Genomic DNA, 15,840 nt, shown 5'->3' with positions numbered 1-15,840 from the left:
TGAATTTTTTTTTTTTTTAATTGCACATGAACAAAGTGGCTTTACAGCAAGTCAGACTATGTGCACTTCAACTTGACTGCATGTTTGATCCCGTATGGCATCGATGCACCAAGCTGGAAGACACTACATCACAGCTACCATAAATTATTCAGCAGCTCGCAATGATATTGCTCTGAGGGGACAGAATGACTGACTCATGGTAATCAGTAATGTCAACGGTGGAACATTGGAAATCCAAACTGCTGCAGAATATTTGACTTTGACATACAATGCTTACTACACTGGAGCTGTAGTATCGGTGAGGTACATAAAAGGTTCACCTGTTAATTCATACAATGCCACAGTAAGTACTTTCCACCTCAACCTAACAGTGCCTTCGGATAAAAGACATCAAGTATGGAAATCTGCAGCATCGCCATAACCTTCAATCCAAATATTCAAACTCCCCTTTGGGTTCAAATCCTAAAATCTGTATAACTACGGAAGGCTTTGTGTGTAGAACCGCTGGTTGAATTAATGCATCAATAGACGATGCCATCTTCCTGTCAGCTTCTGTAAATCCCCAGATGTCTCACAGGGCTATTACAAGAAATACAGCACCACGTCAAACTGTGGCAACTGTCAACTCAATGCTCTCTCACACCGGAACAGCTCTATACAAACTCAATCACTGACATGGAAGAAGATGAATATAATGTGACACAAATGTTATTCAGTCCCAGTGGGTTAAACGGAGTGACACATGACTGACACCACACATGTGCGTTTTTTTTCTTTGAGTAAATCACAAAGCGTGCATGAGGTAAACATTCTCAGATTGCACATCAAAAATAGAAGAGCTTCATGGGAAACACTGTAAATAGTATTTGGTGAAAAGGATACTTGGTGTGCTCTGCAAGTTAGTGCCGAACAGAGTGACAAAATATTAACTCGACAGAATTGTTGGCATTATCTACTGTATGTTTTTTAGGAATTAATTTACTGATGTATGGTTTAATAACGCCACCACTGGCAGTTTACTCTGTACCAAAGTCAAGCTGTAGTACACTGTGGAGACAACGGTTCTTAATACACTGGTTAATAAATGCTTGTCTCTAAAAATCTTGTACTATTAAGTACATCAGTACTTATTAGTCATCATTAAGCTTTGCACCCGTATCCTTCTTTATCCATTAATTTGAACATAATTGCAGGAAGTGATCAGCCTAGAAACGCTCTAAAAAAACATTACCCAATAGCTTTACAATCAGTCAAAATCCTACGGACGACATTTAAATAAGGACACAAGGATAAACCAATCTCACAAATATTCCTTGTACCATACAAAGTGCCATTAGAGGACGGAGAGGGAGTTATTAGATAGGCTCTATTGCTCACCTATGATCCCACTGTCCTTGCTCTCGAGTGTTGAGCTGGGGCTGGTGATAGTCCCGCAGGGGCTGGAGTGGCTGAGTGGGGGGCGGCTTGTGGTGCTGTTGAGGGTAGAACATGGGCTGTCGGTGCTGGGAGACGCTGTGCTGCTCGTCAGTGTTGAGCAGGGGCTGATGCCCTGGCTAGTCAGTGAGCACTGTGGGGAAGGGAGACGACGCAAAGGGTTAAGGTAAACCAAGAATGTCCTGCTAATTAAAGATGTCAATGAAGTATGAAGTTAGCTCAGAATAAACTAGCAGCTGGCAACAAGTTCACATTTTTTGTGGCACAAGAAGAAACAAATACAAAAAAAACCTAAAAAATTCTAAATCCTTATTTGGAAGAGGAACTGAGAATTTAAAAAGATATGTTCCAACATTGCTGTATATTTGACCTGAACCATGTGAAGGCACACTAAAAAAAAAGAAAAAAAAATCCCTTACAAATGAACAACAGTTTTATATGTGAGCATGACACACAAGCAGAAAGGCATCAGCACTGTAAATGGAGTGAGCCTTGAAAATTACACACTTGTGTGTCTGGAGGAACAAGTATAAGGCTGACAAGAGTTTCACAAGGGAAGAAGTCTCTACTTTGTTTGTGACACAATAGACACCTTTCTCGTGTCATCAAGCCTGTCTGACAACCATACAACAGCCGAATCTTTGCTCAGGATAACTGACAACCGTAGAAGTCCAAATTAAAGCTGGTTTGTCCCGTTTCCCCATCGTCCTTTAACTGTATTCTATTGCTACACACAATAAACTGTAGCTGAAACAGGTCATCACTGTCCACTGTAAGAAGAGCCAAAGCTTTTAAATAAGTTCCCACCACAATGATGATCATCACACAGCAAGTCTTGAAACTTCTTCAGTAATACTGAAAACAATACATTTGACTTTTTCTTCTTCTTCTTTTTTGACTGAGGCCAATTTATTTCACAGACAACTGACTTCAGAGACAAAAGAATTCCGACAATTGTGGTTTTAGTATTTCTCTGTGAAGTTTAGCAAGTTAATCTGCAAGTAGATTTTGTCAAATCATCTGTGAACTGTATAATCCCATATCCCATTAAAACTTGCTGTTACAAGTCTAGGACTAACTGAGGCACCTCTCATCATCACTCAACCAAATTTGGTGCAGATACTTGCCTGAGGGACTTTCGCCTGCAGTTAGTTACTTATTCTATGTAATGTGTCACTGAACCATTCTTATTTTTTGTGGACCTTTCAAGTCTCTATATAATGTGTGAATTAACCAAACATCCTACTTGAACACCCGCAGTTCATCTGTGGTGACGATATTGTTTTTTCACAGAGCTTCCATATTCCAGGGCAACAATAGTTTTTCTTTTTGGTCTGAATCACAAAACAGTTATGTTGTGCAACTAACCCCGAGATCATTTACCTGCTCTGTAAGCATCCATGCGAGCAAATTATGACATGAAAATGAACAGAAGAAGTGAAGGATGCTGAATGGGTGATGGCATGATTATAAACTTGTGGAGTTTTATCATGGCTGTAGAGCATCTTTTATTTCAAACCCCCACCTATTCCTGCACAAGCAGTGTTGTCTCACAACGTCCAGCCTTGAGGCAGATTCCCAGCGCTAATGCCACACAGCAAACACAGTTTGACTGGAATACCTAACACACTTAATTATTTACTGTTAGTCGAAATGAAAAACATGCTGAGTTGAAGACATGTTATAAAACAGAGGAATGAAGAGAAAGAATTGCTGGCAGATGATAGAGATTTGCTCCTCCTTAATGGAGCTTAAAAAAAAAAAAAAGCACGGTTAAACATTAACAGCAGAGTCAAGATCATTAGACCCTCACAAGTCCTGTCTCCTCTTGTCACATCTCAACTCATGAGTGTGATTCATAGATTACTTTCCAACCCTCTTTCAGTCTCTTTTTAAACTGTTCAATCATTGACATTGCACGAGGTGAATGAGGTATAGCGGTAGTAATCTTGACTGTGCTCTTCAGACAGTTTCAGCTTAATTAGCAGAGCAAAACAAACTGAGGCTCGGACCCAACATAACTATTTCTGGACCTGAGCTCAGACACTCTTGTTACATACTCAAAAGCATCTGGGATAGCACTCAAGTTACTGGGAGACTAACACAGCACACTAAAGAGCTTGCACAGAAATAAAACCACATGCAGTCAGTTTTAAATATGCAGTTACTTTCTTTAGAGCGCATTTAACAAAACAGTTCAAACAAAACAGTCTGACAGTTACCGTTGTCTGTGGTGCCAAAAAAGCATGTGCCTGAGGTGCCTCTTAAAACCAAATCCTTAAGAGAAAAATTAATCAGGCTGCAATAAAAACGGTTCCATTTCACTGTAACGCTGTCAAAACTAGATTCTGCTCTCATCCTTTCCATCTCAAGTCTATCTCTATATCAGTGTGCTGCTCCAAAGGCAACAACTGTTGTTGGATGTTGGAGGGGAGGGAGAAAATGAAATACCTTCTTTTCATTCTTCTCATCCATAGGTATGCGCGCCGTACCCGGGATCCCTTCTCCCAGTAAAAAGCCCAGCCTTGTCATCAGTTCTTGATTGGCAGGTGAGGAGGAGCTTGGCTGTTTCTCTGCTTGAAGCTCTGGAGATGAGAGGGACAGAGAGAGAGATGAGAGAGAGAGAGAGAGAGAGAGAGAGAGAGAGAGAGAGAGAGAGAGAGAGAGAGAGAGAGAGAGAGGAGAGAGAGAGAGAGAGAGAGAGAGAGAGAGAGAGAGAGAGAGAGAGAGAGAGAGAGAGAGAGAGAGAGAGAGGGGAGGAGGTAGAGAAAATACTTAAGATTAGCTGGACAGATTCCCTCTCACTGCTGGATGGCCCACACAGGGCCAAGCTGCCTGCCCTGCCCTCCTCAGCTCTGCTCTGAAATGCTGTGCTGCACTCTCCAGCTGCAGCTGATGTGGTGCAGATCCACAGAGCGAGAGAGAGAGAGCGAGGAGAGAGAGAGCGAGAGAGAGAGACACTGAGGGTGAAAGAGTGAAGGAGGTTGTGTGCAGCGGGGGCTCCGTGTGTGTGTGTGTGTGTGTGTGTGTGTGTGTGTGTGTGTGTGTGTGTGTGTGTGTGTGTGTGTGTGTGTGTGTGTGTGTGTGTGTGTGTGTGTGTGTGTCTGTGTGTGTGTGTAAAAGAGTCTGAATACATGTGAATGTCTTGTATTGTTAAAGAAAAACTAGTTGTGTGTGTGTGTGTGTGTGTGTGTGTGTGTGTGTGTGTGTGTGTGTGTGTGTGTGTGTGTGTGTGTGTGTGTGTGTGTGTGTGTGTGTGTGTGTGTGTGTGTGTGTGTGTCCCACAACATGCCTCGAGTGCCAATTCCAGGGCTTTCTGGTTGTTTACAGCGCTCCTTCATAGAGCCTCAGAATATCAATGAGTGGACATTGGCTTTCTCCAACACAGCTCCAACTGTCTGTGGTCTTTATTCTCCAGCATTTATACAACCAACTCCAGGCTGCAAGACTGGGTTACTACCAACAAGGCAGAGGCAATTTCTAATATAGTTTCTTTTTATATAGAAAATCGTAAATTTTTGTGTAATAAACCAAAAAATGATGAAGGCAACTAAGACACTTTGTGCAAAAAAATGCATTCCAGGATATTCATTTGATAGAGCATGTAAATCAAATGTAGTGCTGCACTTCAACAAAGTCAAAACATCTCCAAGCCTGTGCAGAGTAGAATGATAGGCGAGAGGCACACAGTGTCCAACATACAAAAGCTTATTATGCAGCTCTCCGTCAGCACCTTTTTCTCCCCTCCTTCATTTTCTCCTTTAGCCTCCTTCTTCCACAGTTATTAATATTGCTGACAGTAAATCTGATTAAATATAAACAAGTCCAAGGGAACAATGTGCTGAAAGCCTCACTGAAGTTACACACACACACACACACACACACACACACACACACACACACACATACACACACACACACACACACACACACACACACACACACACACACACACACACACACACACACACACACACACACCCCAAACCGATGCAAACAAACAGATGTCATTTTCTAATTTAAAGTAAACATGCAGGTGTATTTTTATCAACAGATAAGATTATACTCAAAGTGTCAGACAAATCCCCAGGAGGGTATATTCACTTTTGAACAGTCAATATCAGACACAAAAAGCAAGAATTCGGAAGGTTTTGGGAAAACTAATGACAACTTATCCACAGACAGGAAAAGAAAAAAAAAAGAATAGTCTGCATGTTAGATTTGACTTTTGAACAATGTAAAACGCTTTGGGGCCGCTCACGCACCTATAAGGCGCTATAAAAGTGAAATCCATTTACCCTTTTTTGTCCTTTTCGGCAGGATGAACTCATTGGTACCCCGTTTCTTAGCGTTGCATATCATGCACATCACAGAACACTTCATTTCTGCTCTGTCACAACAAGTTCGACATTTGAAAGCTGATTGTGAAAATGTGGGCTTTTTCCAAATATCGCCTGTATGCAAAACAAAACCTCGCAACGAGGAAGCTGCATTTCCAGATATGTTCATTACACACTGCTGCAGTCATGGGAAAGACTGCTGACTTGATAGTTCTCTCGAAGACACTTGCTGACACCCTCCAGAGAAGATGAGTGTGAAAGAGCCGACTGTTCGGAGCGTGATGGATCAAAGCAAATGCATGCAGAATTGATTGGATGGGCAAAATGTGGCAAAATAAATAAATAAATAAATGGTGCACCAGCTACAGGGATGGCTGCAGCCATGTGAAGATTTTCTAGCAGAGCCGATTCAGGATGAGAAAGAGTTTCAAAGGGACTGCAGTGAGAATGGAGTCAGTGCATCAAGAATGTATCATTTGGAAGAGAGACTTCGCAGCCAAGTAGTGTGAAGTCTTTATAGATAGGGTTGGTTTGAGGTACCAGGTCAGCAAGTCAAGAGTCAATGCACCACCTGAAAGCAAATTTTAGAGACCATGTTTCCGTTGGCTGAAAACCCGATGAAGATGTTGGTTTCTTTTCTCAGCAGGACTTTTCACCTGCCCACAGTGCCTAACGACTGGGAAACTCAGGAGCTGCTTCTTCCCTCAAGCTGTCAGGACTGTGAACTCCGACCTCCAGTCAGCACCTCACAAACAAGGACAATGGATGGACATGGCTCGGGGTATTGCACCATTTGTGCCTCTTCTATTTGTGTTTTTGTTCTGTATAGTTTGCATTTTTCTTGTATATTTTACAGTTATTGCCTATTTTGATACTTTTGTGCAATAGAGCCTGGTGGATTTCACTGCCATATTTGTATGTGATGAATTAAAGCCTCAATCTAAACTACTCAGTAGTGCTTTGCTGGTCATAGTATTTCTGAGGATTATTCCTTGTCGGTTGGCCTGGCGTATACCTGTGGGTCACTACGAAGGGGAAAATGAAACACCAAACCCCAAAATGCAGATGAGGTGAATGCCTTCGGTCAAAGCCACCTTGGCCTCTTTAGCACTTTTAGCAATGTCAACATCTGATCAGCTCATTGTCAGCTGCAATGGTTCTGGAATTTGCGCAAATGGATTATCGACTGATTGAGCATTGAATGTGTTCATGAAGATACTTTACATAAACTGAAAAAACATCGGCAAGCAGCTGCTGTTCCACAACCATATCTAAATAATTTACTCCAGTTCTGGTGGTCGTTCTTTTAGACCGTCATTATCTTTCTTTATTTCCTTCATCGTGGCAACAGTTTCTCTCCATTTCAAAGCTTTCTTCGACACTACGATACCTCTGTCTGTTTTTGCAAATTTTTTTAAATTTCTGCAGTAGTGATATGTAGTTGCTTTTATTTTTTTTGATATAGAAGGCAAAAACCATCTTAAATACTGTGAGATATCGCACAGTAAAATACAGCAAATGAAAATCGTGTTTGTGGTCTGTCTGTGCATGGACTTTCATCAAGCAATCTGGACGCTTTCCACAGTCCCAAAACATGCATTTGTGGATATTTTGACGGTTTCAAATTGCCCGCAGGAGAGATTGTGTGCACAGCTGTCTCAACTTGGATGGAGGGATGGATGGATGGATGGATGGATGGATGGATGGATGGATGGATGGATGGATGGATGCATGGAAATTTATTTTCAATAAACATTCAGCACATTAAACAATAAGCAATCGTTAATTGTAGCCTCAATCCATTAGCTCACTAAAATAACGCTGAACTTTTATTCGGGCATGGAACACGTGTAATCAAGCAGACAACACAAGCGGTGACAAATAATTCAACTATAATGTTCTTGATTCTCCCTGAAAACTTGTTCATAATTAAACACAAAAGGCTCACACTACTGTAGCGACAACAACAATTTAGTCAAGAAATAGTAGTCCATGCCTGAGACTTATCAGAGGCCTTTAAACAAAACTGAATTAGGCATTATGGTCTAGCACGATAATCGTGTGCCTGTATCCTTCAGCCAAGTACAGAATGTGTTAGACAAGATACATGCAGTGTAAGTAATTCCACACCAGCACATATCTTTCACTCCAGGCTGTGCAGAATATTTATATTACCCTTTGACACATCTGCCTACAGGGTGGCTTGGTTTGTGATGTTTGTTATGTTGGCACTGCCCTGTGGGAAGTTGCAGTTCCTCTCAGAAGTGTCTTTAATTTTCAGAAGCTGAAATATTCTATAGGCCTGAAAGGAAACTGCAATAGTTCCAGAAGCCTGAAGGTCCGACACTGAATAAATACAAGCTTTTGTCTATATAGCAACAGACAGTGAAGTCCAATTTAGCACATGATGTCCTTGCATCACTACTGTAAAAACAGTGCAATAGAAATCCTATACATTAAAAATCTGTTTGTTATAGTGAATACCAAAGAGAAATACTGGTGCTGATAGCTACAAACAGACCAGAATTTGAGAAAAAAGCTTTGTTTGTCACAGATACAACAAATGTAGAGCAAAATCAGTTTTCTGCAGTGAGCCCATCTCTAAGGAGCAGTGGAGCTACTGGCAGTGGCTGTGGGGGCAGATGGGACTCAGTGAGCTACAGCGAGTGGGAACCGGCAGGAGAAATCAAACCTGCAACCTTTTGAACACAAGCGTCTCAATCCTCTCATCCTCCACCACTGTAGTTGAGAATCAATTTCAAGGAAGATTTTTCAAAAGTAGTTTCTGACTTTTAATTTCCGAAGGATTCCTGTGGGCACTCCTAACAGACGCAGTATCACCCATGCTGAGTCCTCTTGGAGGTGGTCCTGTTTATTTTAAATGTTACAACCATTGCGCAGGCTTCAGTGACCTTCAGTGAACATTACAGAGAATGACAATGAGTCTGAATCCTTTCAAAGGGACACCTTCCACATCACACCTTTATAGCCACTGTTCATTACCAGACATTGACAGGCGGTTTTCTCCTGATGACTTTTTATCCAAATGCAAACACAGTTCCATAGCGACTAAAAACGACAAAGTATTGCTCCCGTAAGACCAATATTTTAACATTTGCTTGGAAAGCGATTGAAAAACCAGACAACTAAAGCAGAGAGCAACATATAAGTAAAATGTATTTATATTTAATTTAATTCATGACTTCATTTAATCCGATTTGTGGATTCAGTATCTGTTCACAACAGAGCATTGTTTGTGCCCTCACACACTGTTCACCGGCTTCAGTCACTAGCCCGAGCTGATAGTTTGGGGTTAAACCTGAGTGAATTTGTCACCTAGCTCTTTATTGTTGAGACCTGACACAACTGCTTCATCACATGCTCTTCAAAACCACTTAAACCTGTCCTCTCTGAAGACCAATCAGGACCCGTGAGACTGCACTGGAGATGTGACTGGCTGAATTTTCCAGACAAGAAAAAAATCTTCTGGCCCACATCAGCAAGAAGTCCCAATGAAAATCAATGCACTGTGCCAACAACGCTAATAAATAGTACCAACTGCATCCACAAAGTTTGCAATACATTTTATGTTCCAGCAGTTATAAACAAACACCAAGAAAAGGAGGAAATCTGTGTTGGACTGATGTTTATATACTGCAGGTATATTCCACTTTTGAAAACATTCAGACTGTGCAAACAGTGTGACTCATTGTTTATACTGTTTATAAACAGAAAATAACAGGACATTTGTCTCATAGCTAAACTGTGACCCTGGGAATGTTATCATCACCTATTCATCACTCCTGACAACTCTAATATCCGTGGACAGGAATGACAGGTAAATATATTGAAAGCTATAATAAATATTGGAGGTAGTGGTGAATTAAATCACTGCTGGCTCGGGGGGGGGGGGGGGGGGGGGGGGATTACGATATTTATATAGTTTTGTCTTTATTTTCATACCTAGAAGTTTCTGAAAACAGCCTCAGCCTTATCTGGAGTCATCTGGGTAAGTATCAGCCTTGAGGGCAGCTCAGCTCAGCTGTGTGTGTGTGTGTGTGTGTGTGTGTGTGTGTGTGTGTGTGTGTGTGTGTGTGTGTGTGTGTGTGTGTGTGTGTGTGTGTGTGTGTGTGTGTGTGTGTGTGTGTGTGTGTGTGTGTGTGTGTGTGTGTGTGTGTGTGTGTGTGTGTGTGCGCGTGCGTGTGTGTGTGTGTGAGTCTGAATACATGTGAATGTGGGGGGGAATTCAGCTTTTTTTCTATTTCTTCCTAGATTCCTTGGATCTGTTTATAGCTCAAATCAGCCACCTTTTAGTCATAACTTTTCTTCCCTACACTACAACCTTCAAGCTGATAGAATATAAAGCCTTATTGAACAGCCATTGGTGCACAGTATTGGCCAGTAGAAACAACATCAGTTAGCATTCCTTGTCATTATTTCCCTGTGGAGTTTCCATGCAGCCCATTCAGTGTTTTTCTTTTTTTTTATGGTTGTGATATCTCGAGAGTGCATTCAGCACAAGCAGATGTCACAATGTGGTATGTGTCTCACACAAGTGCTATAATACTGAATATATTGCTTAATAAACAGAGAAGAAGAATGTCTTTGTTGGCAGTGTCATAAGGTGGCATGCTCTTCTAAACCAGTGGTATATGGCACATCTGAGGACTATTGAGTTTACACTGTGAAGGACGTATAAATCAATTTTAAATCTTAGTGCAGAACAAACAGAGATATATCTGCCTGGAATATAAGCTTTGTTTGCAGATATCCCTCTGCCTCTACTGTTATTACTCGTCCCCAAAAAATCAAAAGAGCCATGAAACTAAACTCAACTTTCAATTAATCGTATCAATTTTATAATACAAAATAATTTGTAGCTCGTCAGTCAGTTTCTACACATGTAATCATGAAAAAGACCGCGATAACTTAAAAATTGGAAGCTTCATTGATGAATATATCTAACAAAAATACACTTATTAGACATGTACAACATTTATGAGCATCTCTGATGGTGACGATTCTTCATGTTCTCTCCCAGATACAGTAGATCTAAGTAAATGCTCTGACTTACCTCATTCTGTGTATAGTCCTGTCATATTGGTGCCCTTTTTGTATTTATGCTCTGAAAATATCTCAACATGTGAAGAAGACTAATTTATGTCTGTATACAAAAGGTATAGTAAATGACAACTGGTCATTTGTTTTAGAATTTAATGTTCCCGATGTTCCAAGAATGATAAAGTGGAAAAATTAAGTACCAATACAACATCACTTTCTGTAAATTTATATGACAGCCTAAAATTTTTATAAATAAAAGTTACAGTAGCAGTCAAATCAGAATTTGTCAAATCAGATATATCTGATATCAGCCATCGAATAACAAATACTCTAATAGCTTAAAGAAATTAAATGCAAATTACATTTTAGGCACAATAACTGGCATGTTATGCCTTCATCAAACAGCAAATCCTCCATTTGTATATGAATTCACAAATACCCAACTCAAACTCAAACTTCAATATTATTTCCCACACAAATATATATATATATATATATATATAGCTTGGTTGATAACTTGAACTAACACAGTTATTATTTTTTTCTGAGCTGCAATTATGTAAATATGCATAATGTGTTGCTGAATGGAAGCTCTATATACCGACTACAAAGACACAGAAAGGTTAATAAGGAACTCATCCTGGAAAGATAAACAAAAGCAAAGCCTTTCTAATTAAACTATAAACTGCAGACGTGTCACAAAACTGATGCCATGGCTTGAACAAGTTATGTCTCATATGATACACATCCCATGAATTCACTATGGATAAAAAAACATTTAAAAAAAAGCTCTCAAGGCTGTCATTAAGTACTCATCTTGGGTACCTAGTTTATTAATTGTTGCCACCTAATAAGACCACAGGTACGTTTTCGTCTTTATTTGTGACAGGGGAGCCACACCAGGTCTCTTTTCATGTCACCTGACACTTGAATCAGTTTAATTAAGAATTCATATTGGAGATTGCATTCTGGGAGACACTTCAGAAGGAACAATAAAAATGTAGTTGTGGGTCTACGGAAAATTCACTTGTATGCACGTAGTGAAGATATTTCATCTATCTGGTGAAAAGCTAGTTCTTAAGTAAAAAAGCTACTGTGAGGAAATAAGCTCAACGGTCTAGATGAAGCATTTGTTTTGTCCCTTTTTATTTTGTACTCACTGAAAAATGAAAAACCAGGGATGTAGCTGGAACCACTTTGTTATCCCAGTAACTGTACAGTGAATGAAGGCACACACACAAAAAACAACATTGTTATCTGCTGCCTGAGGAAGATTATGAGCAGGTGTGAAATAGCAGCCGCATGTTTCAGTGATAGAAGAATGAAGACGGAAGGAGGAGGAGGAGGAGCAGAAAATGGGTGGAGGAATAGGAGGAGGAGGAGGAGGGGACTCCTTCAACAGACTGGCTTCACAGGGCTGTCTTAGCGCTCTCCCTGCCGAGAAAACAATCCAGCCGGTGCTCATTAGCAGCTGGAGTTTTCATTACCACAACAGTGTAGCCTGGTTAATGAACCCTCAATGAGAACATACATCCTGTTTCTCTATTTAAGTTCAGAGGTACAAGGTGACGTGTACCCCTGGAGCCTTTACTGCACATTCCAAGGTGAGGAATTCAGATGTCTCATGCTCTAAGCGCAGACTGAACATCCAATGAAACATTACAACAAATTAAATTGAGATTCTATAAAGTACCGCTGAGTATATAATAATATTGGCTATGGGAATCGTAGTTTGACTGACATATCAGCTTGATGCAATGCTCAATCTTTTATTAATATTGCTGAAATGACAGATACAGAAGAAATCATCTTCATAATGACACCAGCAGAGCTGACTCTCACACAGCAAGTCTGCCCAGTGGGTCATGGTGGCCATCCTGCAAAAGTCCTTTAGAGATGGAAAGCACGGATTAATAACACATTTTGATTCAGTGAGAAAAAAGAAAAATAACAGACTGAATCATCCTCAGACTGCTGATGGAAACAATCCTCAACAATGAACCTGATTTGCTATAGAAATTCAAAGCACTTGTAACTTTGTCACAGCCAGCAACAAAATCATGTCCCATTGAAAGGGACATGATTTTGTTGACACAAAGCTACAATTTGCCTCATAGAACATCACCGAACAAGGTCAGCGTGGATATCATAGCAAGTTTTATAAACTTGTCACAATTGCACATGATTATGCAATTGCTGGAATACTAATTATTAAAACTTATTAAAGTAAGTGTAAATGCTGTTTTACATTCAGTTGAACTAGCTGATGCTTTTGTGTGTAGCAAAGGTGAATTAAATGTATAATTACTCATGATAACATGACCTACATTTTCAGACACGTCCCTTCGCATGAATTCAATGAATCATAAATAAGGGACATATCCAAAGTTGTTTTTTTTTCCATGAGAAGACAATCAGAGGTCAACCAGCATGGTCACTATGACAAAACTAAAGCAATGCTATAACCAGACACTCTAAGTAGCTAATATTCACAAAAGGCTAGTTTCATCATTGACAGGGTGATTAATACATGGAGAAACAGGTGCTCAGTGTTTGGGTCGGTGGCCCAGAGCCTCACTCTGGTTGTAAAATGGACATGTGGAGAAAGACATAATTGTGGGAGACAACAGGACCTGTGGTTTTCTTGATTGACAGAGGCAGAGCTCTGAGACCACAGCTGAAACAATTTTGTGGACCGACAGTCAGCCGCCTGTTGCAAACAAACTTACACACGCATGCATAAACAAAGACAAAGGTCCGCGCGGACACGTAGTCGAAATAAAAATACACATTGCATTTACTACACAGTCCCCAGAAACTCGATCCTTGCTCAAAGACAGCGCCATGTGGGAGGACACTACTGCATGTTAAAAACATGCTGCCTTGCTTTGCCTGCAGCCTGGCCTATGGATACACAAAGCAGAGCATGACAAAAAGGAAAGCCAAAGGACAAACCTAAAAGAAGACCTTCACTCCAAATAGGCCTGTCAGCCAAAGTGAAATGGGCAAATAAGAAATTCAACTAAATATTAAAAAAAAAAAAAAAAAAGTTAAAACATATTCCAGACACAATCCCAGGTGTGCACAGCATCAATTGTTACACTCTCAGCAGCGTGTGTCAAGATAAAAGAATTTCAAATCTAAGAGAGACATCCTTGAGCAGATGCCTCTTTTCAACCTCTTGATTTGTACCCTAAATGTCACACAGTTATCATCCAACAGAAGTTTTAACTTCCTGTCCTCAGTCAGCACTTTCTGTTGACATTGACCTTGGCACAAAAGCAGCAATATCAAACAAGCATCACACCCTGTCGCAATGGCTGGTGGAATAAAAAACAACAGGACAATTTATTGTGTCTGATGTAGAAGACAACACAAGATTTATTGACGAAATAATACTGGATCTGCCCTTGTTACATTGGACCTGTGGTACATATATATACAGGTAAATCTTGTTGCTGAATAACACCATACTTACATCACGTTGCATGGTGAAGTTGGAATAGGAAAACTTGTCAGCTGTGATCGGGCCTCAGCCTACTACAGCTGGGCTTTCATAATTAGCTTCTATTAGTGGAGAATCTACACAGTTCCTCATTACACATAATGACTTAAGTAAGTCGGCCCGCCCCTGTTATTTCTCAGCAGTAAACTTTTACCTGCTCACTACAGCTATGAGAAAAACAGGTATATGGCTTCATCTGGCTTTTTTGTTGACTTTATTGCTATATTTACTGAATAAACTACACACAGCCACAAAAAGGGCACAAACAGGTAGCTGTCTGTCTTACAAACATACTGGTCATTACTTCAGATCACAGGAGGTCTGAGTCAATATTTCGGAAGACGTACAAGTCACTCAGTGAATAGACTCAGACTCGCTTAGATGCCTGGAGCTATAAAAGGGAAAAGACATTTGCTCTTATTCCACCAGTTAAGGAATAATATGTGCTTAATCAGCCTGGATAGTGTCCCAACAGATGGCCGTGCCATTTCTTGTTTGTCATAAAGTGACCAGATCTCCACTGTCGGGAGCAGACAAGAACAATAACATCCGAGCAAGAATCTAATTTATCATCTCAGTTTATTTTTAGGTACTCCCTGAGGCAAACTGAAGATCGAAGCAGCCAAATGGTGCTATACATTTTGTGTGGCAGTTTCTCTGGAGACTCACTAAGTAGGTTTGTCACATTTATGCAAGATAGTTCAGGAGAAGTAATTAAATCCCCTCTTGTGACGTATAACCTATTTTGAAAAAGTAAAATGGATCATTTCTGGACAATATTTACCTCATGATCAAGACATGATATTGCTTGCTTCGGTTGTGTTGATTTGTGATTGGTTGAAAGGTTGCACTCTTCTGTTAGCTGTGCTATGAACTCATGACCTCTCCAGAGTGTGACCTGCATTTTACTTAATGTCAGCTGCGATATGCTTCAACTTCTAGTACTGCAATCTGATAGAAGGACAGACAGACATCTTTATGTCTTGTATGCAGAAGAAGCCTTTTTCTTTTTAAACCAGCAATGATATCTTTGATTGACTGATTGGGACCCCAAACAAGCATTGCACATAACTTTGGCCCGTAAATATAGTCCTCCTCAGTATTTGGTGATATTTATCCTACCTTCGCTGATCACACCAATGCCTATTCAGAAAACCGCCATACATGATACTGTTGCCAACCTGCTTCACTATAATGATGATATTAGCCAGATGATGAGCAGTGCCTGGTATTTGACAGATATTATGGTTAGAGTTTGTCAAAACAAAGACGAGACAGTCCTTTCCTCCATGTTCTCAGGGCCCTTTAAATGCCTGTAGGTAAACTTCAAACAGACTGCCGTGCTTTTATTCAGACTTCAGGTTTCTGTTATAACACTTTACCATATCTAAATAAAGGCCTGACTGATGAAGAATAAAATGGTTTTACACATCTGCTCTAATCTATCCTTCCAGAATGTTACTTTAGAAGGCTAAAGAAATGATTTTGTCTTCACATAAT

General features: G+C 40.3%; 1 protein-coding gene across 1 annotated transcript in view; it reads right to left on the bottom strand.

Moving 5' to 3' along the window:
• tanc1b (tetratricopeptide repeat, ankyrin repeat and coiled-coil containing 1b) overlaps positions 1–15,840 on the bottom strand; it is a 97,339-nt gene that overhangs the window by 39,937 nt on the left and 41,562 nt on the right. The window contains exons 5-6 of the mRNA XM_080497952.1: positions 3,886–4,019; positions 1,378–1,567 (exon numbers count right to left, since the gene is read on the bottom strand). Of these exons, the coding sequence (XP_080354078.1) occupies positions 1,378–1,567; positions 3,886–4,019 (324 nt within the window). The remainder of the gene's footprint in view (positions 1–1,377; positions 1,568–3,885; positions 4,020–15,840) is intronic.

This window comes from Blennius ocellaris (assembly GCF_963422515.1).
Source record: "Blennius ocellaris genome assembly, chromosome: 6".
Lineage (NCBI taxonomy): Eukaryota > Metazoa > Chordata > Actinopteri > Blenniiformes > Blenniidae > Blennius > Blennius ocellaris.
Note: the sequence above shows the minus strand (reverse complement) of the source record. Positions and strands in the feature narration are given on the sequence as shown.